The sequence below is a fragment of the Atractosteus spatula genome, chromosome 12 (genome assembly GCF_055471065.1).
Source record: "Atractosteus spatula isolate fAtrSpa1 chromosome 12, fAtrSpa1.hap1, whole genome shotgun sequence".
NCBI classification, from domain to species: Eukaryota; Metazoa; Chordata; class Actinopteri; order Semionotiformes; family Lepisosteidae; genus Atractosteus; species Atractosteus spatula.
In genome coordinates this window covers 1,360,744-1,386,503 of record NC_142717.1, presented here as the reverse complement: position 1 = coordinate 1,386,503, position 25,760 = coordinate 1,360,744, and the positions used below count along the sequence as shown (strand labels likewise).

Below are 25,760 nucleotides of genomic sequence, written 5' to 3'. Positions count from 1 at the left end.
TGTGGAAGACGAACGGTCACTTACACTCAACACCTCATTCTTTGCCTTTTGGTAAACGGGGTAACTAACATTTTTTTAAAGTTTAACATATTTATAGCGAAGAGCAGGGATAAAAGGCAGCTGTACAGCGTGAAAGTGAAGAGGAGACCATCAACCTTTCGATGCCAATTAGGCAGGCAGTTTCTGAACACTTCATAATTTATGAGCTTGAAAGACAGTGCCCATAAGCAGAACAGGTCCTGGGCTCATTAAAGGAGAATGACAGCAGGAGCAGAACGACTTTACAGCACAAGCCTGGCTGCAGGTTTCAGTACATCACCTCAACTCGAAACAAACGACCTGGAACTACATCAAATTATATTAACTCATAACACTTTGTTCTAAGGAAAAGGATATATGAACAGTACATTTCTGAAGTATTAAGTAATCTTCAAACATAAAACTGTAAGAATTAAATGCAAAATATGCAAGTGATAATAACTTTGACTATTTTCATGGCACCTTTCAGGAAACAGCATCTAGATGCTTTCCGATTAATTCTGAAGCAAAACATTAGGAAAACATTAATATACTGTATTAACCTAATATCTTTAATGTGGAGGAAGAGTGACAGAGAGTCGGTAACAGAGCAAAGCCTTGCTTTGGGAACAGAAAGACGGCCAGAGTCCAAGCAGCGCAAAAGGACGCGTGGGTGGAGAGGGCAGAGAACAGCTCACTGACGCAGCCAGAGGCCAGACCACTCAGATCCTTAAAGGTGAGCAGCAGCGTTTTAAACCTCATTCTGAAGTCCCTAGGGAGACAGTGTAAAGAAGCGAAAACAGCGGAGATATACTCCCCACATTTAATTTCAATTTAGATCTGAGCAGCTACGTTCTGAACATATTGCAACCATTGTGTGGGCCCTGCAGCCAGCACTGCATTTCAACCACAGCTATTGCATTGCTCACACCTCGACAAAGATAAATGCATCCTCTGCATCAGACAAGGAGAGAGGTGAATGGATTCTAGTAGTGTTGCAAAGATTTTAAAAACATTACACTGTGTCCTTGCGTTTCAAACGCAAGACTCAGATCAAAGATGACATGAAGATACCTGACCTGAATACCTGGACTGATTCCACCACCATGAATAGCCAAACTAAAGCTGACAGCTACAAAAACAGGAAAAAACAAACAGGAGCAAGCCACTTTGCCATGCTCGCTCATGTGCTAAATCAATGTTGAGAAGGAAAGCCATAATTTAGGCTTCAGCCACCTGTCTGGGAAGCTTGCTCCAGATTCCCAGTAGTCTTTGTGTTTTCTGTTCTGTCGCCTAAATGGCTAAAATGGCCTTTAGTTTGCAGTTATGGCCCCATGTACTTGTTCCACTACTGAGTGTGAAACTGCCCCTTTGTCACCCATCTAGACCCTCTGGGAGTCCCTACGCTCAGATCTCATCTCATCCAAACCTCCTTTGCTCTAGCATGACGTCTGTATATGGCAGTCCCCGAGAATCGTTTCCGGTGTTCTTCTTTAAACCCTTTCAGAGGGCAAAATATCCGTTTTTGGCATGGTGACAAAAACTCGGTCTTACGGGTCTTGAAAAGTTAAAGCATCGGACACACAAATTCTGTAAATACCCTGGCATTTTGTTTTTTTTATTGATTCCTGTCCTTGCCTTGATAAAGACATAGAATAATCTACATAAAGGCCTATATTCCATCAATGCTGTCTTCACATCACTCTTTGCAAATGTATATAACATGTCTGAATAACACATCTGCCTTGCACATTTTTGGAATTAAACTCTTTTTAGGGAATATTTTTAACATAAAGTACACATCCCTACAACAGAAACCAAAACAAAATCAGTGTCGGACTGCTTTCAGGGTGATGCCAGTTGGTGCGATGGTGAGAATATGCATGAGCAGATGAGCACTAAGTACAGGTATCCATCTCAGCCCATTGTTTACCACACTAATGCTGTGTGGTTGGTCCATTTTGATAAACAACCTCACTCCAAAACTGCAACTATCTTGGAAAATGTGTCATTATTCATCTCTGTTTTACCCCCATCATCCTCACAAAACCCAGTTTTAGTTTTCTCTATTAAGTCAAAGCTGCTACAGTTCACTTGTGTTTTATTCCTTGTACTTCTGGCTTTGAAGGGTAAGCTTTAAGCAATGGATGTGTAATTAGTTGGAGGTTTGCTCTTAGAGTTGTCCTGGGCAGCCCCGAGGAGCCCTGTCCCTCACTCCCTGGCCCCAGTCCCCTAGTTTACCTGCTCTCGCGCCTCCCCGACACCTCGTAGCCCTGTCAGGCGAAACTCACCCCATTTGTTCCACAAGGATCCCCCCATGCCTCATAAACCTCAAAAGAATACTTTCTTTTTTTTTTTACAGCATGTATATACAGATACAACATTTGTAAGGGGCTTGTGCTTCAGACCTCAGCTCTCTCCTTCACTTTAAGTAAGAGAGAAAAAAAATAAACACTGGTATTTTAAACTGAGCTCTTCCACGTCTGTTCGACAGACACTCAGGCACTATGTGTTGGTCTACCACTATTAGTTTAACCAGACAAGAAGTCTGGGAATTATGAATTATGGGATATTCAGACAGGCTAAATAAAAGTCTACCCAAAACATCCGAAAGCATGCGCCTTGATAGTCTCTTGCCTTCCTCTGTGAAGATTTAAGGTAGCTTCCTTGTGCCGATGGGACATACTGATAAGGTGAAGAACAAGGGGCAGCAGCAGGTTTGTGTTCTATACCTGTGTGAAAACTACAGTTGTCTTAGTGTTCTGATGAGTCATCTGACATAAAGATAAACCTTGGATGCAATTAAGATAACACAGATATTGCCTGAGGTGTGTAAAGCTGATTCGGCACTTAAAAGATAAATAGATATCTCAGAAACGCAACTCCAGTGCAGAGATAATCAAAAAGCCCATATGAACAAGTGTGAAGAAACCAACTGCAGAAGAGGACAGGAGACTTTGTCATAAAAGACACACCTCTTCAGCCTTATCACCTAATTGGAAACACTTTAGCCCACCATGCTCTAAAAGGGAAACAAATAGAAAAGACAAATATTGCTAATGAAGCACAACAGGAAGAGTTGTTAGAGGGATGAATTCCAATCCGGTCTGGCGCTGATCGATGAGCCCCAGTATGGAAGCCCCTGGTGAGGGCACAGACAGAGCCACCTCATGCCATTAGTTTTTTATTTCTGTTACACCACTGCAATGCCGTATGTCTGAATTATTCATGAGTTCAATATGTGCAGCAATTCTGAACCATTCCTTTCTGTCCTTGGAGGGTTTTTTTTCCTGTTTTTTAACTAGGTGTGGAAAGGCCAGAAAAGGTGAATCTGGAAACTTCAAGAATTTTAACTACAGGATTTGATAAATGAATTATGATGCAGAGCCACAACAGAAAAAGAATGCAGAGCGAGGGCTCCTATTTGCTGGGTCAAGCAGTAATCATAGTCTTCACAACACTAATCATATGTGTCCCTTTTTATTTTTGAAGATCAGGTCAGTGGTTAATTGCCACAAGTTATTAAAAGCAGATGGCAAACTCCCACAGCCAGTACATAGTTAGCATATCATCAAAAACCCCTTCATGAAGATATTTTCACATTGGAATAAATATTCAAAATATTCCAATGAAACTAAATCACATGCCTTCATATTGTACTATGAAATGACACTGTACATTTTAGATGTTGCAGATCTATGTCATATATATAAATATTTTTAAGACTTTTCAAAAGGGAAGTTATGTACAGAACACATGTGTAAGTGTCCGTGTGTACAAACTAGGCTAAGTAAATTCTGAATTGGTCTTCCAAACAGCCTGCAGATCTCAAGACAGGTGGCATGAAGGTAAATTAATAATGACAGGTCACTTCATTCCATTAACACTGATGTGCAAGCACCTCTGTGATAATTACGAGTGGGACTGAGCCTTGCAAATCAATACAGGAGCTCACCAGATTAGCTACTTCAACACACAGAAACCTGCTCCTTTGCAATTTAGCACACATTTGAAGATCTAAACAAAGGATTCAAGCGTAACCTAAAACTATATCCAATTATATAAATGTATAACAGATCATTCTAAGCAAAAGAACACATACAGTATATTTCTGAAGAATTAACTAAACATCCTGAAGATACTTCACCCTGAAGTGGGCAGGTCATTTGAAACACCCAGCTTGTTTGATTGCTAGAAGCTAATTTATGCAAGACCTCATCTTGAGAGAAAGCTGGGCATATGGCTGTTGTGACAAATAGGCAATACAGACAGGCTACCTGCAACAGATGCAATTGCAAAATGGTGGCCTCTGTCCAAACTTAACAGAAAAGCCAGAAAGTGGTAAATAGGCTTAAATAAGTGAATTTCCACAAGTGTACAGTTCATTAAAATGATGTACTTAAGCTGAGTAAATAACAATATACCTGTATGTTTCCAGTACTACTATTTACATTATCATTGAACTTTAACATTAAACTTGTATCCGCAAAATTAATTATTTCTGCCATCAACCTACCTACACAGTCTCACAATCACTTGATGAAACAAATGCACAAATGTTCTAAATATAGTACGGAAAAAACAACCAGAAGTGGATCTACAGTAATGCAAAACTGAAATACTGCATGATTTATTGGGTAAGCCACACGTATATGAAATAGGCTGTCATTTTTTAATAGCACTCAGAAATTATTCCAATTAAACTACTATTAATAACATTTCTAGCAATAACTTGGCAGATGGCTTGGGGAATTATTCAAAATACAGGAGACTTTTAGTGAGTATATTGCAGGACTAACAAAGGCTGTTCTGTAATCCAGAAACTGACTCCCTGGGTTGTAATGGGAGATATATCAACATTTATGCATGTTTTAATATAAGATTAGACAAGCATGTGTTCTTCTGTGATGTACAGATGAGGAAGAACGAGAGAGAAATTCTGATGCCTGCTTGAGGAAACGAGAGCCTTTGAAGTGCCAGGTGAGACGCAGTGGTTTATTGAGCAGGTTCTAGACATACTTTCAAAGCACATATATATATATAAATCTAGAATATAAAAATAAAAGCATATATATAAATTCATATTTCATATATAAAGCATAAAATTTTATGCAGGCAAAAAAAGTGTTCTATTCAGCCTTGAAGTCAACATGTGGAAAAATCATGTACTAGGGACTCCAAGCTACTGTACTGGGTTAATACCCCTGGGTCTTCTTTCCGAAGTGGGTCAGAGAGAACATTTGGTTAGAAACTAATCCTGTAAAGTGCAGTAAACAATGTTTTACATGGGGGAGTAAGACACTACACACCACCATGATAGAGAAAGCACTGCGAAATCAAAAGCGCTGTAGAAGGCAGTAAGACAGCGAGGTATGGGCTGCCATACCAGCAATGCTTACAGGGTGCTCTTGTCACAGGCAACAGCGAGTCTTGTTGCAGGCAGTTAAAGAAATGTACAGAGGGCAAAAGTCACGTGTATCTGTTAAAGTGAGATCCCGATGTCAGAACCACTCACACCGGCTTCAGATCACAGCTACCTGACACTTCCACACCTCTGGGAATTTCCTAACAGAAAAACAGCCACGTCTCTCCACAGCTCCACAGTCCGAGGGAGACAGGGGAACTCAGAACGGGGCAACGTTGTCTGTAACATACTGTACCAATATGAAATGGCAGAAGCCTACTACCTAATCTCTTGATCCACAGAGGTAAAATGAAAAATAAATGGGAATGTCCTTTTCATCTACTTTTTTATCAGAACACTGTAAAATATACTGGTTATTTCACTCTCCGTTCTCAGTATAGTACTTATAATTTTCTAGACTGCAAATGGAAGCTCTGTATTCATGAGCCAAGAGCACACCTGTAGTGCTTGTTATAGCTCAGATGGCTGTATGGTCTAAAACGTAGCAGTCAAGTGTTTCCAGGGGAGGTTTTAATGGTCAACATGTAGTCTGTGACAGAGTGAAAGTGCTGCTTTCAAATCAATATTTTCTGAGCTTCTGTAAAGGTTTCATCTTCACAAATATATCTCCATCACTAAAAAATAAATAACACTTTCAAGTTGAGGCCTGAGAAATACAGAGTATTACAGTCATCTGCAGTGAAACACAGGCCAGGCAGCACAAGTGGAAACTGCATTTAGGACTGAGAACAGCAGTCTGGAAAACATACCCAGCTAATGCCCTGGCTTACTTCACGAACCCCAAGAGCTAGATGAGATTTTTTTTATTATAAAGGTGATTCACTAAAATGTTATTTACTGAAAAATGAAAGTAAACATAAAAAACTAATATCAGTCTCCAAAACAAAATTTTACTGATTCTGATCTGATATTTCCAAAGTCAGTGATTTCCCTGACCTCTGTGTATAAATATAACAACTTCACAACTTAGCTGCTTTGAATATAACATAATCCATTGTCATAATAATTTTTTGGTTTAATTTTTGCATTTTTAATTTGTGTATAATGCATTCAAGTGTAAAATATTATTAGGCAAAAATATATTTCAGTGTAAATGACTTGAGACTTACAGAATTAAGACTGGAATTTGTGCTATGGCCTTTCTAACAGTAATGAAGGGCTGACTGTCTTTATAAGTCTTTACAACGGCGAATAACTACTTTACCATGTGATGTGCATGTTGTAATTCCAGCAAAGCAATGTATTTTGAGCACAAGCCTTTCTAGTAAACTCTCGTTTAATCTCACACATAAGAAAAGGAAGAAATATGATACCCAATCTGAAACCATGTGATGACACTCATTTTCCACACATCCAGAGATTCAATTTATTATTTATTTGCTGAAATAAGACACAAATCCTAAAATATTAAGCAAGTACTTTAAATGAACATTATTCAGATCTCTCAAGACAGAATTAAGAGTCGAACGGGAATTAAAGTTATTCAGATTTCTCTACACAGAATTCTGTGTGGTATTACAAATGATACCATTGTATAAGCTGTGGCTATTATCTTTAAACCCAGCTCATTAATCACATCTAATAAAGCTTTAAGTTCATGTCAACAGTTCAACATTGTCCACAGAAAATAAATGGAAAAGACCAAGAAAATCTACACTTTCTCCGATGGACAAAGGCAGTAGCAGAACTACAGCACACATAATGCTTCAGCCTTCACGGGTGTTCTTGATAACATATCTTATTCACGATGGAGAAACAATATATATCTCATGAAGAAAGTGCGAATAAAAGAAAGAAGTGAAGCAAGTGGATCAGCGTGCTTGGTAAAACTATCCTGGGCATTCTACCTGTAAATACTTAATAACCGACCATCAGATCAGGTAACCTGCACAGGAGTGCACAGAAAACATAACCTGTCAAGCAGTTTAGCCTTGGGCATTATCTCAAATATTACAGTCAGAGGCGCAAAGCCATATTCTGAATTTTAGTACTTGTCCATGCATAAGACACAAATATGAAGCAAATTTAAAGTACACTCTATTGATATCAGCACCTAAAGAAATAAAATATATATTTTTTCAGCTTAACTTTTAGTTTGATCCACCAACAATTCTCAATTTGCAAATTGTCATTGGATAGTTCATCTGATCATTTTAATTAGTATCTCTTATTATATTATTTCTAGCAGATTATTTTGCTACATCTAGCAGGCTTTGTACTTGACTAAATGTAAGAATGGCACTGAATTCCAGAGAGATACAGTATTTGTCTTTTTGACAGAAAAATGAATATGTAAGTGAAGAACCAAGCCTCTAGCACCTTATCGCTGTATATTTTATGATCCCAGAAGTACAATATAAAAGAGTAAAATTGTTGTCTGATTACTATTTTCTGCAGCTCATATTTCTACACTGATGAAAAAATCAATGGTAACAGCTCACCTCTGATACCATTATTGTGAAGTGTTCCTCTTATAGCAACCAGATTATTTTGTAGATCAAAATCAGGTTTCCTGTATATTTTAGGATGACATGTTGTTTGCAAATATTTACAAAGAAATGCATTTCATTTGCATATCAATGTTAGCATTTTAAAATGCAAATCCGTTTAGACACTCATTCTCATTATTATTCAGCACTGAACTCCACAATCACATTGGCTTCCTAGAAGAATGTTAATTTACACTATTGCTTAACTGCTTTAACAAGTATGGAATCACCACTTGTTCAAGACTTATGACAGTGAAAAAGAGCTCTGGTGGGCTCTAGGGACTTTTCTTGGAGGCAATGGTCTGGGAAACTGCTGCAGCAAATTAGATCATAGCCAAGAGCTACACAGATACCCCAGCGAGAGCAGCACAGAACAATGTCAATGGGTCGTTTGAACTGAAGCTCCTTCCTTCAGACACGTGTAAAACAATTCTCAAAATGTGTAAACATTTTTATCATACTGCTGCAGCAAGGGCGGGAATCGGCGTTTCTCCTGCATATTCAGATCGTACAAAATTCTCAAACAATCTCAAAAAGTAAATTGAAAAATAAAATAACTTTTTACTTTTTGTTGTGGAATTAACACTAACAAGCAGCATGTGACTAACAGACTCTGCATGAATATCAGTTTCATTACATATTTTGGTGCAACCCTATACAGCCTTTCCATACAGCATTTTAACAACAAACGTAACAATTTTTTATGACTGTCGTTATGCTTTCTTTGTTAATAACACTCAACATTATTAGAGTTATTCATGAGCTGCAGAGACTCCAGCCACCAGGACACAGACTGTTGTAAGGGGATCACTGTTCTTTATTGAACACACATAAACCAGGGCTCATATAGCTCTTCCCGGCCTGAGCACTGAAGCAGTGCAGAGTAGCTCAGGGCTGAGTTATATGATTAACGCAAGTTATGATGGCTTAGCTGGTAAGGCTGGATGATGACCTTTCATGACCTAGCCTGCTGCTGAGGGACTGCGCTTTGTCAATCAGACATGGCCATCGGTAATTTGCTCTTGCGCCCACAGCGATTTTCCATGTGATGTTTCCTGATCACACTTCACCACCTGACACTCATCACGAGCTCCAGGCCTGTGGGAAGCTGAAGACTCACAGCAGCCACTTCTCTTTTTATTTTAATGAAGATGTTTCCTGATGGGAATTATGGTGGCACTTGCCATCATTTTTTTTTTTTGACAATGATCTCCCTTGGGAAAATCACTCAGGTATGATTCATACTTCATAATACAAAAAACATCTCTTGAAAGTGTATTATTAGATAGCTCTAGGCCTTGATGCAAAACATTTTTATTATTTAACCTTAGGGCATCAGATCTATAGCTAAACTACACTTATAATGAGAACAGTCTACAAAAACACCTAAAAAAATGATTTCCTGTGTTTTTTAAAGTACCCCGTAATGTGAAACCAATTGTCAATACACTCTGCTTACAGTTAAACCCATCACTCCATCAAGCGGGGGGTGAGGACTGCGCACAGCTTTCTTTGAAATGGAAAATTCGGCAGCGTCTGCCACAGCACTGAAGAGCAAGAACAGGCAGCGGAGGGGGTACTGACGGGGCTCGAGCTGGGGAACACGCTGGTGCTGATCCTTCCACCCTGACCCAAGTCTATCACTTCCGAGTCCTGAGGAAACCATTTTCCATCCTAGAGGAGCCTTCACACCCTTTGATAATAAATTCCAATTCCTCCCCTCGGAGCACAGATACAGATTTCTTACCAGAATGACAAAGAGGTTTCAAGTTCTCAGTTATACCTGTGGCCATGTGCTCACTCTGCGGTTCATTCTCTCGCTCATGTTTATATGTACTGTTTCTGTGTTTTTCTTTATATTGTCTGCTACTGTAAAACAAATTGTCCCTTGGGTATAATAAAGACTCTCCCCTACTCAAGGCTATCCAAGCCCACGGTGCACACTCACAGGTGAGTGATTGTCTCTACTGGTGCGCCCACTCAGGAGCCCCAATACCAGGATTACTTTGCTCCTGTTTTGGAACTTGGAACGCATTCAAGCTAATACCAGCATCTGTTAATGTGACAGAGATGTACCCTATTGTTGTTGTTTGACTTGTAATAGTCAAGTAATTGACTTGTAAAGTAATAGTTTCCCAAATGTCAGTTTTTGTGTTGTGTTAAAACTGCACCCTAAACAAGCAAGACTTTTTCTGGAATACGTCAAAAGAATGGAAGAACTACTATCAAAGTGTTGTATTTACTGCAAAAGGCCTGCGATTTCTAACAGAAACTTTAAAAGCCATACAGTATGAAAATGGTGCAAGTTTTCATTATTTCACATTTAATAATTGAACATCTTACTTAGCAACTATAACTATTATTCAACTCATTACCGATGCCTCAGCTATCAGAAGTAATGTAATGTGTTTTTCAAGCACTGGTTTGTTGTCTTGCCTGCATCAAGGAGCCACTAATCAGCATGTTGTATCTTTAGGCCGGGACTGGAATGAGGTTTTAAGCCAGCTGTTTTAATTTATCCTTTATGCCACGCTGAGAGAAGAGGAAGAGTCTCCTCACTGCTCAGGTGAGGGTGGCTCAACCTGACAGTACAAATTGTCCGTGATGTTGACAAGTAAGGTTTCTTTTCCTTCTCTGTTTCTTTGCTCATACTGTTCCATTGGCCACAGGACATTTATTGTATTGTTTCTTATTAGATCTGTTGACATGTAAAAAGAGCGAAATAAACTCCTGCAATTCTACTTAAATACATTTTAATTATTTTTCCTAGTCTGTTGGACTTCGCAGTTTCACCTCTGTGTAATACAAGTAAGCGGCAAGTGTATTAAAATAAAAAAAAAATATCGTGAGGTTAAAAATTTCTAACTGCTTAAAATAAAGCACCACGCAGCTCCACGATTGTTCTGGAAATCACACAAAAATGTCATGTCAGCTCCCCATCTCCCTGACGCTCTGTGCTTTTCGCCCTTTTCTTCAAGGCCTGTTCTAAGGAAACGACCGCGAACACAGGACGGCAGGATGCTCCTGTCTCGGAGGCTCACCCCGAAAGACTGCTGCGCTCCTACCCCTTACGAAAATACTGATAATTGTAATATCCTTCTCCGTCCGCCTGCGGAAACAGGCAATTTTTCTGTCATGCCTCACCCAGACTGCAGACGATTCAAAGCGAAAAAGTTCCACCACGAGGGGCTTGTCATTTAAAGACTCCTTCAAAGAATTTGCACTCCATGTAAAAGGTCTTAAATGGCTTTAATAACCAGAGGAGTTATTAGCACAGCCTGGTCCTAATTGTTACCTTCAGTTGCAAGACATGCCGACTGCTGTGCACTCCTAGGGCGCGAAATAATAGTGCACCAGGAATAGAAGTTTCAAAGAATAATGGAACAGACAGCTGCTGTATCTGCTGCAAGAAACAGACCCACTTAACTGCTTTTAAAAACTGTGAACTAATCATTCTCACAGCTGTTATTTATTTCTTATTATTACCTTTTTTTTTACATTGTATAAATCTTTTGTGAATTTCTGGGAGACAATATATAATACGTTAATATTTAAGCTACACTTTCGGTATTTTAAATGTTAACTGTTGTTGACGTTCGCAGCAAGTGCCGATACTTTGGCTCGGCACGATGAGATGCTGAACACCAAGAGAAAAGAGGCTGACAAAGTTCTTGTGGCGGTCGGAACTTACCAAGGAATAAACTGATATTTAATGGACCTGATACATGTATGTATACATTAATCTAGAAAATGAAAGCTGTACTTTAAAGGTATTAAGACTAGCCCAAAATATATTAAAATTACCCAATATTTATGGTTTATATAGGGTATCCCAATGTGTTTGTGCACTTGTTCCAAACATCAGTCATTAGGGATTTACACACATACAGTACAAATGCGCCTCTCTCAGCCTGCTCTGGACAGAGGGCTTCTGAGAGAAGGGACTCGCGGGGTTAACGCACACCACTGCTGCTGGAACCCCAGTCGCCTGCCGTGCAGGAGGTGTTCCAGAGGTGTTTGCAAACAACAGCATTTGAATATCTGTAAGCCACTGCAAACCCCCGCCACAGGACATTGGAATGGAAATAACGAAGGGTGTGTGTGTGAGATCTGGGGATTTAGAAGCTTTGCCCCCTGGGTCCCATTCAACTTGTGCTTTGATGAGGGGTTCTTAAAAATAAGATGGCAGAGAAAAGTTTCAACTGGTGAGATACTGACTTCTTGCGTTCAACTGACCGTGGAAGAGCAAATCCTTTCTAGGATTCATTCATTATTATTCACACAATACAAGCTGAATTTCAAAACTATAATTGCAAAAGTTTAAAATGTCACCTAGTGTCAGAATAATTTCTTACAAAAGAAGGCCTGTTTACTTAAGGTCACATGAAAATCAAACACATTAAAATTTGCACAGATTTGGTGAAAAATAGTTTAAAGATTTTTTAATAGGAACTACTGAGATGAAACAGAGGCAGAGACGGAACTACTGAGTTAGATACGCCATACGTTCCTATCAACAAATATTGTTCTGTTTTTTAGATGAAATCCCCAAACTGCAAAAAAAGAAAACTCATTACTTATAGGACATTAACCTTGGTTGGAAATTGAATCTGGAAGGCGATAATTCTCATTTCAATGGCAAACTTTGCCTGTGGATTTACAGTACCATCTCCTATAAGTCATTTAGGGTGATTTACGTCTGAGTAAAAATGAAATAATAAGCATAATGCATTTGAATATGTGACACTCGTTCCATTATAGAATACCCCCTTTTAAAATAAATTATTGCTGCAGAATTTCATCTCAGGCTAATAGGATGTCACTCGTATACCATGCTATCACACAGGCTGGAATGTAATAGCACAAGGTTGCTAGGCAACTCCATAATTTTAAGGACCTCTCCATCTTAGGGTCCTTTGAGAATCTCCAATTTACAGAACAACTGGCTAATAGGTTTTATATAATTAAGGAAAACTAGGGTTACCACTTTTAGGCAGACCCCTATTATAGCACTACAAATAATCCCAAATAGGTATCATCTTCTGTTGGCAACAATCACCTCCATTCCAAATTTCCCCATATATACTACAACATTCTTAATTTAAGATATCTGAACAACTGAACAGCAAAAACACGTAGAACCAATAGATTTACCAAAATACTGTATGAAGAATTAAATGTAAGCCTGTAATCATTATAAATTACTAAAAAAAAATGTTTCACAAAAAATTGTTTCCACACTGAAAGTATGAATAATGTTGCTGATGGAACTGAGTGCTGATTGATGAAGCATCACATTCAAATCATTGTGCTCAGCCACTACAGTAACGATGTACACATCTGGTATTACAAGCCTGATTTATACATTGTTTTTGTTCATTGTCGGTGTATTTTTTAACCTGTAAATCCTTGAGGTTATCTACCTGACACATGAGCCAGGTCTGCTACTGCCTCCAGAAGTGCACCAGATACCAGCAGTCATGGGTGTTATGAGGTCCCGCACATCAGCCTTCTCCCCACAGCACAAAATACAGATGAAAACTCAACGGCCACAACGTTAGAGTAAACGGGAACCTTTTACTGGGTCATTGTACAGAATGGTTCATAACTCGATCATAATTGCGGCTGCTGTTCTTAACTCCCTTCCTAGCATGGGTGACTGTTCCTTTTTATAAACTCACACTGATGAGCGCTGATGGGAGTGAGACAGCTGTCTGTGGACACTAGCTTTGCCTTTACTTGCACACAAAAGGCAGAATGAATGAATTAACCCTCATGTTCATAATCCACTGCCTACCCTGGAAGAGTGCATCGTCTGATACACTGTATATCCATATTAATATCTAAAAGACGATACAAACACCAAACGGAAAGAGGGAGAAGATTACGTAAAAGACAAAGGTACTGTGATTTATACCATACTACCAGTATAAGGTATATATATAAGATATAAGATCAAGATTTAAGATGTATAAGACCAGTGTGCCTATTCCAGATTTTCAAAATAATCCGGGTGATGTAATTTTCAAAGAGAATCACTTTCCTATTGGGAACTTTTTTGTACAGAAGGGTATAACACGTTCAGCATTCAGTGTGGACAGAAAAATGGACCTCGTTCTCTTTAACAGGCAGAATCCCACCATGCAAGAAGAAATGTTCAAATATACATATGCAATGCTTTCTTAATGTACCAAGTACCACCTGAAATTAAGTTTGTGATCTGCCAGCTCTCTTAACTGTAATGACTATTTAAATCTACCTTATAACACATTATAAAATACACCTGCTCCACAACCATCAAGAAAATAAACGTAATTACAAGATCCAGAGACGGACCATGTCAGAATGCATCATTTATCGCTACAGAAAGACAAAACCTCTTTGTCATCAAAATCAAATAATTTATATAATCGAAAAGAAATAAATATTTAGGGCATAAAGTTCTGCAATTAACATTTAGCTCAGAAGATATTTTTTTTTATTTTTAATTCTTATTGTATTCATGATTTGTTTTAAAAATACAGCTACTCACCTACACTGGAAATTGATTTTAAATCCCCCATCATTACAATGAGATGGTCTCCTACCAAGACATTCTTTTCAAAGACACAAAATCCTACTGTTTTAAGAGAGGCTCCTGGTATCTCAGAAACACTGAATCACTACAAAATGAACAAAAGAGCAAGTAGCTTTAAGGCTTGCTGCCTTCAACACACTTATGGCTGCACCAAATTACTACAGCCAACAATGTGTGCTTATAAAAAAACCTGCCCCGTAGCTGCTGACATTATTCACATTTCTGAGAAACCCAATTCCACAGCATATCGAGTACTAATAACACAGATATTTATTCGAGCAGACAGCATTCATTTTATTGGATTTTGATGTGATGTTGGGAAAACAAATCACCAAGCAATGCCGGTGATAAATGGCCACATTTGCCTCCAATTACTTACCAAACGCTTAATAATCCTGAGGAGCAGCTTCTGTTGTTTTGGGTCCTGCTGTGTCTTTAACGTCTCTGTGAAGCTGTGAATGCTTTCTGGGGACATGCTGTCAGGGTTGTCTCCTCCATACAGCTGAACTAATAGAGAGAGGCACTGAATCACACCCTCGTATACCTCAAGGTCACCACTTGGCAGCTGGCAGAGGAAACAGAAACAACATCCCAAGCAATCAAATTAGTCATATTCTTTATTTCTGAAGTTTTCCCTGCCTGAAGCTTCGACAGGAATCACCTGTTTCCAGCTACCAGAACAACAGTTCCTGTAAAATCGGATATTTGCAGCACACAGGGGAGGCTAACATGGGTCTCAATGGACAATAATCTTTTGCTTTTTATGGAAGAAGTGCAGGAGTAATTTGATGCCTGCAGCTTTGAACACAGGTTTTAAGTAGGGATGAATCTAGAGGATAACATTTTAGAATGAAGATGGTTCGTTTTACTCCTGTACCTACAATCCAATGAAAACAAAATGTCACCGAGACACTTTTATTATAAGTATTGTAATCTGTTAGCACAATGCTTTTATGCATGGCAATAGACTTTCAATGTATAATAACTTGAATGTAAAAAGTGCAAAGTGAAAAAAATTAATAAAGCTTAGAATACAACATCATGAAATAGGTTACACAGCAAGAATCAATTCCAACAAATTAAGTGAAAGATAACAATACTACAGGGTTGTAAATTCACCTAAATTTGTAGGTACAGTAGGTAGGTCCCCTTTTCAGGCCATAAAGGCCCAGGGGGATGGGGGCCAAGGGCCAGCATTTTTCTCAACCGTCCGACACTGGAGGTGGAGGTGATGTGGTCAGCATCACGCTCCGCCGGCCTTTACCCCCAGAAGGATTAACCCCCGGTACTGGTACTGAGTTGGAAAGCAGGCTGAGTGGACCTGGAAGCCATCTGGAAGGAATTAGAGCTCCATCGCTTGCCCTCACTGGGATTAAACCCGGGATCTTCCAGTCAGGAACTAGTTGCCCTTGCTGTCTGAGCTACCACGGCTCCTTAGTAAATATGGAGGAGAATTAAAATCTTAAAGATGGCTTGAGATCAGATCTTCCATAGTGGCAAGTGTGTAATGCAGCAATATAATGGCCATGATCGATTACTATCAGGCTCGTCAGAGGGCATGACAGAGGAGTGTTCGCAGGCCTTGTCCCTCCTTCTAGAGTGCAGGAGCTGATCGATACAGGGCGAGTTATAATTCTCAGGGTATAATCAAACCTGTCAGAACTCCACTATTTAAAGAAGAAATATGACATTTCATCAGCAGCAGAAGGGTGAATTACTTAACATTAGGAAAGCGTTATGTCTTAGAACACTAAAATTAGGTATTATTCATATTAAAGGCCATTTTTAGTTTAGTCGCCCTGAAATTAATCCTCAACAAACCAAAAATCAGACAACTATGCTCTGCCTATTTTGAATAAATCATCACAATAAGAAATAAACACTCTGTTCAGGGTAGTTTTGTGGAATTAATTGTAATTACTCCTGATGTCAAGCTTAATCGGCTACATAGTCAGAACTTCATAAAAGGAAAAAAACTAATTTAGCATCACTTGAATTTACAATCACAGCGATTCAGAATGTCATATTAAAGTGATGAATTCCTCCCTCTCACACAATATAATAGGCTCATGGTCACAAGCAGTTTCCTGCCACTCCTCAGCTAGCCGACCTAAATGGCAGCAAAGCAACAGTAAAGGGGTTAATCCATGCTAACATCTGTCTAATGAACAGTGAGCAAATAAAGCAAAAACAATTTCAGAAATTGCTGCTTCTTTTAAATTGTGCACTATAATTAGTGCTTCTAAAAGCATATTACTTGAAAGCACTTTAAAGCATTTGTAAACTTCTGTGACATTTTTATTGTTGTTATGTGAATAATAGTCTTTCCCTACTTAAAGGGTCTAAAATCTGAATATGAGCTTCATTGCTTAGCATAGGCAAAAAGATGTTACAAATGCATTAGCATTAAGAAAGAGGAAAACGAGTAATTGAAAAAACAAATAAAGTAACAATAAACATTGATTTTAATGTGTTACCTTAAAGACAGGTCATCAGTTTCATTGTCTAATCAATGTGAAATTTTAGCAAGTATCCCCTAACAGTGCTACCAACTTCACTTCCTGCTCAGAAGCACAATATTAGGGGATAACTACTGTATATAGCTACTGTTCAAGCTGGGCTCACTTAGTTCCACATCTGCAGGCTCATTTAATTGAAGAATTCAACAATATTATAAATCACATGTGGTGCCCATCTTTAAAAAGTGAACCTTAATGGTCCTCTTATGCTCCAGCACACTGTGCAGAGTAAGCCTTTCTGTTATAGTAATCCTCTAGTGGCAGGTCCAGCCTCACAACGCAATTATGAAATCAGTAAACTGCTAAACCGGGCAAGCTTTTTTGAAGGAGGAACTAAAATAATGTGCAGTCGTGTTTTGAATACTAATCTTGCATAAAAATAACAGCCGCAACTAATCTTTAATAAGGCTTCAAAAATTTTATTTTGATGCAAAACAGGTATAAAACATCAAATGTATTGATTATTTTCCTAATAAACTGTAGCCAGTGCTATTCCCGGTACAGCTGGAACAGTAAGGCCTATGATACGCTTGGTACAAAATCTTATAACCACTGCCCACTCATACACACAGCACGTACAGAGTGTATGCAAGTATGTAATGTGATCGAAAAGCCTAAAGGACAGTCATTACGAACTTGCTCAATCTAAATTGCCTTAGCAGAGTTTTACAACCTTCCAATGACGTCCCATTATGCTAAATTAGAAATGATGTACACACATTTTCAAGTTAAAATTTTGAATCAAAACGTCAATGCTCAGCCCTAAAACTTTTACGGTTGAAAGAAATTAAATGTCAGCAAAAAATAAACTAAATCGGAAGAAGTGGATTGTATAGATATTCTCCCCTTTGCCATGACAGACCTAATATTGAGGTCCACAGAAGTCCATTGATAAGTCACAATTTCTCAGCAGCAGGGACCGGGAAGTTTGTCAGGTTTGTCTGAGGCGAAAATGGATGGAGCAAAATACAGGCAAAAAACAGATGAAAACTTGTTTCAGTCTGCGAAAGCCTGCGACTGGGAGAAGACGTCTCCTGTCATCGGGAGAATGACCCAGAGCACAGGGCCAGTGCTACACCGCAGTGGATGAAGAAGAGGAAAGTGAATGTCCCTGAGTGGCCCAGACAAAGTCCTGACTTGACTCTGTCAGATAACACTTTCGTGAGAAATTGCTGTCCATCATCAATCACCAACTAAGCTGACACAGCTTGAGCAAGTTTGTTAAGAAGTCGGGGTGAAAACTGCACCATCCTAGTGTGCAAAGATCTTAGAGATAATTTATATAGTATATAAATCCATCAAGCTTCTGACAGACTAGATATCCAGTGATGCTGCTGTAGTGTTAATTTCAGCGTGCTCCCCTGTAACGTCCCCTATGGACTACAGCATGTGGAAGTGGAAGGCTGAGCATGCTCTGGACGTTAAGTGAAGGTAAACATTTTACCTTCTAAATGCATCACCAGTGGGAGAGCGCTGGCATCTATAATTGCATTGGGTCCTTTGTAATGCATTTAAGGAATCTCCCGGAGGGGTCTGCTGTTGAATACCATCTGTGCAGTTCGCAAAGCCACCTCCAAGCAGCACCTGTGAGCCCAGCTCCTTCACTTGCACAAAACTGTGCAAAGCATTCGAGCATTGAGAAAATGGGATTTTGGCTTTTATGTTGGTATGGTCAGTAACGTCAAGCTGAAAACGGCTCAAACCATCTTATTACATTTCAGTATTCTGAGTTTTGTCCTTAATGACTGCTAAAAATAAAAAAAACCTCTAAAAGCTGGATTCCAGTAGCACAATCATCAACAAATGTTTTACTTGAATACAGTTTTCAACTGAACATGGATTGTTACTTTTACTTTGTTACAGATGATCATCATGACATGGTGGATTATGCTCCAAGAGTATTAAAGACTAAGACTGACTGAGTACATAATTTCGTATGAACCAATAAAAGAACTCAGGATGTTTATTACCATTTCACATTCATTGACTAACTCTTGAATAAATTCACTGGTCAATCACTTCCAATGCACAAGGCATACCTACAGCTGTTGAGAGTCAGAAACAGGTGAACATGGAGTAATTAACTTGCATTTGAAATACTGATGTTATAAACCAGTTACAGTGTCTGTAAAAAAATTAAACAGTACCACATCAACAGGGAAAAAATACACAATGTAGTTTAACAACAAACCTTATGGCAGCTTTAGCTTAAAAAAATGCAGGCCTTCAGACTATCCTAGATCACACAAGCTTATGCCTACATGACATTAGCTATCAGTATACAGACTAATTTTTTTGTCATATTATTACTTTTTTTATACCAGAAAACTTAATAAAAAACAAGGTATTTTTTTAAATTAAAATTAGGTACCCAAATTAGTAGTTTTTACTTTGAAGTCTTTTAATTTAGAAATGAAATTGGTTCACCTATTACAGACAAATAATGAATGTTTTTATGGAGAGTTTATTACTGGTATATACAGAGCAGAAGCAAATATATTACAGAACACAATAGAGTACAAAGATCACAATGAAGAGACATTGGCATCTTCTTGATAAAAGCTTTATATAGGTCATGAGACAATTTCCAATGTGGAAATCATACTTTGATGCCAAATGTTCACATAACTACTAGTTCTAACGCTAACTTATTCTGTGTAGTGTGTGCTATGAACTACTGTTCAAAATCAGAATATGGATTAATTACTGGAGTCTTACTAGTCATGATAGCTGCACAGCGTTGACCCATGGGGAGTAAGAGGTTCTGAATAAAAGCACATCCAATATCTGTATAATAATCACCAACAAGTTACACATGCAGTATATACATAGAGAGTATTTATAAACTCTACAGTGTATAGAAATTTGCATTTTAACATATTACCTAATGACTCTGCCTACATTAGCATATTTAAGTATTCTCTGTCTCATATACTCAGCTCCATGTCTCTAACTGCAGTGTCAATGGTATTCTTCAGAGACTTCATATAATCAGGAGGCAATATCATGCTAATCAGCCAGTACTGCCTGCAAACAACACAACGTCAGAATCCTCTTCGACACAACTTTTTCCTCTTCTGTAAATGCACTGTCAGTGTAGTTCACTCAGTAATAATCCTGCCAGCTCTTCCATGCTCTGTTTTCAGACAACACAGGGTTCTGTACAGTCCCTTGTACTGAAACAGACTGTTGCAGTTACAATCGCTTGGGCTTTACAACAAATGCAAAACATATGGATTATCATACAGCAGGAGACGAAAAGGGAACACTTCACCTAATCGCTGAGTTTTTTAACTATTCCAGCACTTTCTGTTCTTCCACTGCCAAATAATCTGGAAAACGTTACAGTCCTGTATTCCCTTGGGAATGCTATTTGTCATGAATCATCATGTCCCTCAAGTTTAACTACAGTTTTCTGTCTCTTGCTTCTCTTATTCTCCCCCTGCTGTTCAAATCGCAATGTGAGCAGTGCTGAGGATGATCTCATCCTTCTCTACAAAGGTTATCTTTACATTTTACCATATCATCAGTCAAACAGATGGGGAACAGTTCATCCTAGACATCAAAATGCTAATCTGCTTCTATCAGAGCAGGGCTGTGGAACGTGCGGCCCACGGGTTGGTTCCGCTGGCCCGCCGGGCCCATTAGTCTGGGCTGTGCGGCAGCTGCCAGACTAATGGCCAGGATTCGATCCGTCTGAACCCGCAGAGGCCACACAACTGTACCCAGTGGGTTTTATTATATAGCAAAATTGAATTTTTACACATGGCAATAAGGATAGGACAATCCTGAAAGTACCCTATCAAGGAACAGAATTTAAAGAACATAATAAACAATATAATCTGTTTTTATAAATTGCACATTTGTATGCTAAGCGGTGGATGTATATAGCTGCACTTTCCTTTGCACTAGTTGTGAAACAAGTTGACCTGAAAGCACTCTTCTCAAGAGAAGACACACTTCCATTGTGTACAGTTATCGTTTAAATAATTACAGTTAATAATGCTGATAATACCACTCATACAAAGCAGGTAATCAGTAAGTGTTGCTAAATGGGCATCTTGTGAAGATACAGTTACTCCCGATTGCATTTTAAAGAGAGATGTTTAATTGTAAAGTAGAGACTAAAATGCAAAACGTACAAGTAATTCTACGCAATGGTGATAGCCAGTGTTTTGATAATGTATGCTACATATTGCCAGTTTGAAATACATGAACCATCATGGCAAGTGAGTTTGACATCTCTGAATTAAAGCCTATAACGTTATAGAAAGGTGGCATCAGTTTACCAGCTTGTAGGCTGATCCTGTTAGAGCTCAATACGCATGTCATTGCAGTTTGAACTCCGCATCTGATGACTTCACCTGGATCTGACCGACTACTTTAATAAAATCCAAATTGGGCACAGAACGAAGGTATTAACCCTGTTCCAAAAAGCTTTCTTCCTCTAAACCAGCCTTTTTTACATTTTATGTTAAGACCGTATTTTTAAAAACATTCCAGCTCATTTAAGACTGGAAGGGCATTTAAAAATATGTTCCTTCCCTGTGTTCCCCTTGTTTTCCCATTAATTTCAAAATGAGGTTTGCGTTTTGCTTAAAGAGCTACAAGATTAAACTTCCATTCCCAAATCCAGTGAAATATAAATTGTTTATAGATAACTGGCAGATATGCAACACACATTTATCACATGCACAGCAAAATGTCAATCTAATATTCTGACATGATATTAATGCTATCAACAACATTTTTTTTATTTTACTTCTCCTTTTTTGCCAACATTTAACTTCTTTCACCCATAAAAGCACTCAGTTTGAGCATTCATGTTTTGCTAAAAAAATATTCACTTGAAAAAGTGTCTACGTCATTTGTAATCGATGTGCTCATCATATATCATCACAAGATTGGACATCATTGGAAGGCAGTGAATATTTGTGCATGTCACTTTACGCAGTGCTGTCACAATGAAGTAAACAGCCTTGTTGTACTGTACATGATGCAGAAGACAGACACATACATCTGAAACTGGAAGACTGGCCTTATGTATCAAATGTGGCTTGAGTTGCATGGTCATCAAGAATATGTGTATCCTGAGGGAGAAACAGACCACCTCAAAGCTTGTGTTGCAAGTGTCTCTTTACATTACATACTACTTGTAATGGAAATTTACGATTTCGGGCTTACTTGTGGCATTTCCAAATAAATAAAAATAGGGACCGATAAATCTTGAAAATAAAATTAGCAAATAGGGGACAAATTAGACAAATATATTAGGGAAAAACTAATAAATGCCTGGACAGATAAAAGGTAGGTTCTGATTTAAATCCAATGAAACATCCTTCGACTGAGGATTTCTCTCAGCTAAACTGATGGAAATGAAAGAAGGTTTTACTTGCCCATTCAATAGACTTTCTATAAATTATGGAAACTTTGAAAGCAGCGGTACATTAAAATTGAACAGAACAACTTCAGCTCCCGCAACATTCCACTTTATTTCTAAAGACAGTGCATCTTACCAGCTGAATGAGCAGGCTAATTAAGTCCGTCAGGGGCTTATTGATAAGCAGGAGGTCCTCTGCAGCCTGGGTGTCCCCTCCTGTGTCCGATTTCTGAGCCTTAATGAGAGCAGTCAAAATGAAAAGAAGAGTGGAGGTGAATTCAACTTGGAGCTACAAATGAAAACCAGCAGGTCAGTGAAAGAGAAAACAGAAATGTCCTTTTCCCAGCCAGAGGATGACCCATTATAATGAGGCAATTGCTTATCAGGAGCCCTTCTGTGACTGAAATGTGTGTGAACAATCCATTAACATTATCACCACAGAGTCCTTGTGTTCTTTGCCAGCCTCAGATTACTGACCTGCTCAAATGCTTCTCCAAGTCCATTTTTAATTGGAAAAACTATAAACATAGGTATGAAAAAAATGCTTTATAAAAATAAGCATTTTACATTTAGGCAGGAATAAGAAAACATTATATGAAAACAATACTGCATTGTCATGGTTTGATATTGTTTGATATTTTATTGCTGACATTGACATACTTCACATACATGTTATGGCTAAAGCTTGAGTTCATCTATTTGCCTGCTGTGGATCAGCCTGTGGATAAGATTTTAACAATCAGCTACTATATGATATAATAACTCTAGTAGTTATAAAGTAAGAATGCAGTTCAGAATTTTTAAGAAGACTGAAGAGGTTCTTTTTTAATACACTATTAGGCATGTAGCATTTCTCTGCAGTTTATTTATTTGTCCTTTGAAAATATTAATGCTGAGCAGATCCAAGTGAAATATCCTGGGAGAAAAAGTCATGGAAAAAATAACATACATTATTATTATCCAGAAGCAAAATGTTTTGGGTTAGAGAGACCTTTTTAATGAGTGGTGCAATTTTCTCTGCAAACTTATTCCCTTTATGTATTCTTCATCTTCCAATATCTGCATATAAATATGTATGCAGGGTTGCTCAAAGGTGTACAAAAGATGTCAAACGCGATAATGAGTACCAGTGGGAAGCTAAGGGTGTCCCAGGAGTGTGAAACCTTATGGATTCTAAATCCAAGCCTTTGTCATAAACCCAATACATCCTTGACTCAGCGGGTCAGAAACCATCCCTAACTGGAAATCATGAAAGTCCTTTAAAAAAGAAGGATAATCATGTGCTACATGATGCAATAAAACATGACCATGATATCTAGCTCAGCATTTTTATACAGAAGTAAAAAAACAGAAACGTAAATATTAGGCCTAGCTTAATAACAGTAATGTTTCCTTTTATGGAATATTCAATTAATGGAACTTCTATAAGAAACAGTTTATTAGTACAAATTAGTACTCAAATTAGGCAAAATATTGTCTAGATGCTTTCATTTTACTGAAAACATTGACTTCTTCTATAATGTAAATCAAGACTGACAAGACTGTTTAAGGACTTTAATAGATTTAACAGATTAAATAATTTTGAAATAACTAACTTTCTTACTGACTTTCACCAATATGTAGTGTTTAAAAAAAACACCAAAACGTATGGTTGCCATAATACGTTTCATCATCCACTGTATCAAAAGTAAATGTTACAGAAAAATTACAATATAAAGATGTTGCAAATCTTTTGCATCAAATATACACCTTGTTCGTCTGCCTCGCACATAATACGGGCCTGCTGTAAACCTAGCTGACAACCGCCAGCAAATACTGCTGCCGAGTGAATTTGTCTTTGTCATTCTCACTACTGTTTTCTCCCACTGCACCTGCACTGGGATGAGATCAGGGATCCAGTCATGCCAGTGAGCCAGTTTCAGGGCAGCTGTAATAGGAAGGTAATATGTGGGTGAATTATATACTGTATATATGATAAAACCACTGGTCTCATCATTCCCAGCAAAAAGACGGAAAAACATCTCTACTACATCTCCTTTTCAGATAGTATAAATATTTGTTGTTTAAAAAGTATTGTGAATATAATGATTCTTTATTTCATAGTTGTACTTTATTAAGTTTGGTCAGGAGATCCCACAGAATTTTAGCATTATGTGATTGTCAATATTTTGATGTGGTGCAACCTGTTAAAATAATTTAGCCCAACATATCTATAAACATATATTAACATGGGAAAACTCTGCCTGCCTGTTCAGTGGTACCGTAAGCCATCACAGATATGACAGTCTCAGTAAAGAATGTGTTCCTCACCCTCTTCGGCCAGGAATCCCCAGGAGCCGATTCCTATCAGTACTACAGATGGGAGAAATGTACCCCGTCTTCCGTTATAACAACCATTCTTTACACCTATTCGCCAAATGGCGTGTAAGTCTGAAAAAGGTGATCTGTCATATAACGTGCAGCTCTTTGGAGAGTACGTACATGTTGAGGTCACCTAGATCACAATGGGAATGCAGAGAACTGGGTTAAGTTACCAAGAGCAAATTCCAAACAGAGGTTTATTGTGTGGTTCTGAGTTCAGTCCATAAAAAAACAATGTACCATACTCCCTATATTCGTTATTATTAACATTCCAAAAGTCCTACATTTTTGTAGGTTAGATATTTCAAAAGGTTTACTGAACATTAGAGAGAAGTCTCCAAAGACTTGGAACATTACCCTCAAGATTGTAAAAACTGAAAGCTCTGTGCAAGAATGCTCACAGGCAATTACTTGCCACTGTTGCACGCCTGGAGGCAACCTCTCAATTTCCAAAGAGCACTTTAACTGTGTAACTGTAAAATATGAAATTGACTATAACACACCAGAGTTACTGCTGGATGCATTCCACACACATTGGCACTTATTGTGAGCATAAGTAATATTGAAAAAAACACAGGCAAGAGATCACATGAAATATACTCTTACTAAATGACTCACACTATAGTTACATTACACATGTGGGAAGTCACCTGCTGGGAGATCCAACCACACAAGACAATTGTATCCACAGCATGCAAATAAACAGTCACTGGCATTCCTAATTAAAGGATTTTGTGAACTAACTATAAGAAAAAATATGACGCTTCATGCATTAACCATGTTAAAGTCCACAAGGGTAGGTTACTGGAACAAAAGTATATACAGTCCAAATTCTGCAATACATTAATAAATCCTTCTTCTATGATCCATTCATTTCTTCCAATCCATGATGTCTCTTTCTAAAAAAAACTGAGGTGTATTTCAGGAAGTAAAAACTGACTTCTTTGTCACTCTTGGACAGAAGATTCATTTGTAAAGAGTGTTGCAATTG

General features: G+C 38.2%; 1 protein-coding gene across 1 annotated transcript in view; it reads right to left on the bottom strand.

Moving 5' to 3' along the window:
* The window catches only part of ulk4 (unc-51 like kinase 4), a 112,489-nt gene that overhangs the window by 10,318 nt on the left and 76,411 nt on the right, over positions 1-25,760 (bottom strand). The window contains exons 34-35 of the mRNA XM_088928437.1: positions 22,545-22,643; positions 14,889-15,074 (exon numbers count right to left, since the gene is read on the bottom strand). Coding sequence (XP_088784563.1) covers positions 14,889-15,074; positions 22,545-22,643 — 285 coding nt within the window. The remainder of the gene's footprint in view (positions 1-14,888; positions 15,075-22,544; positions 22,644-25,760) is intronic.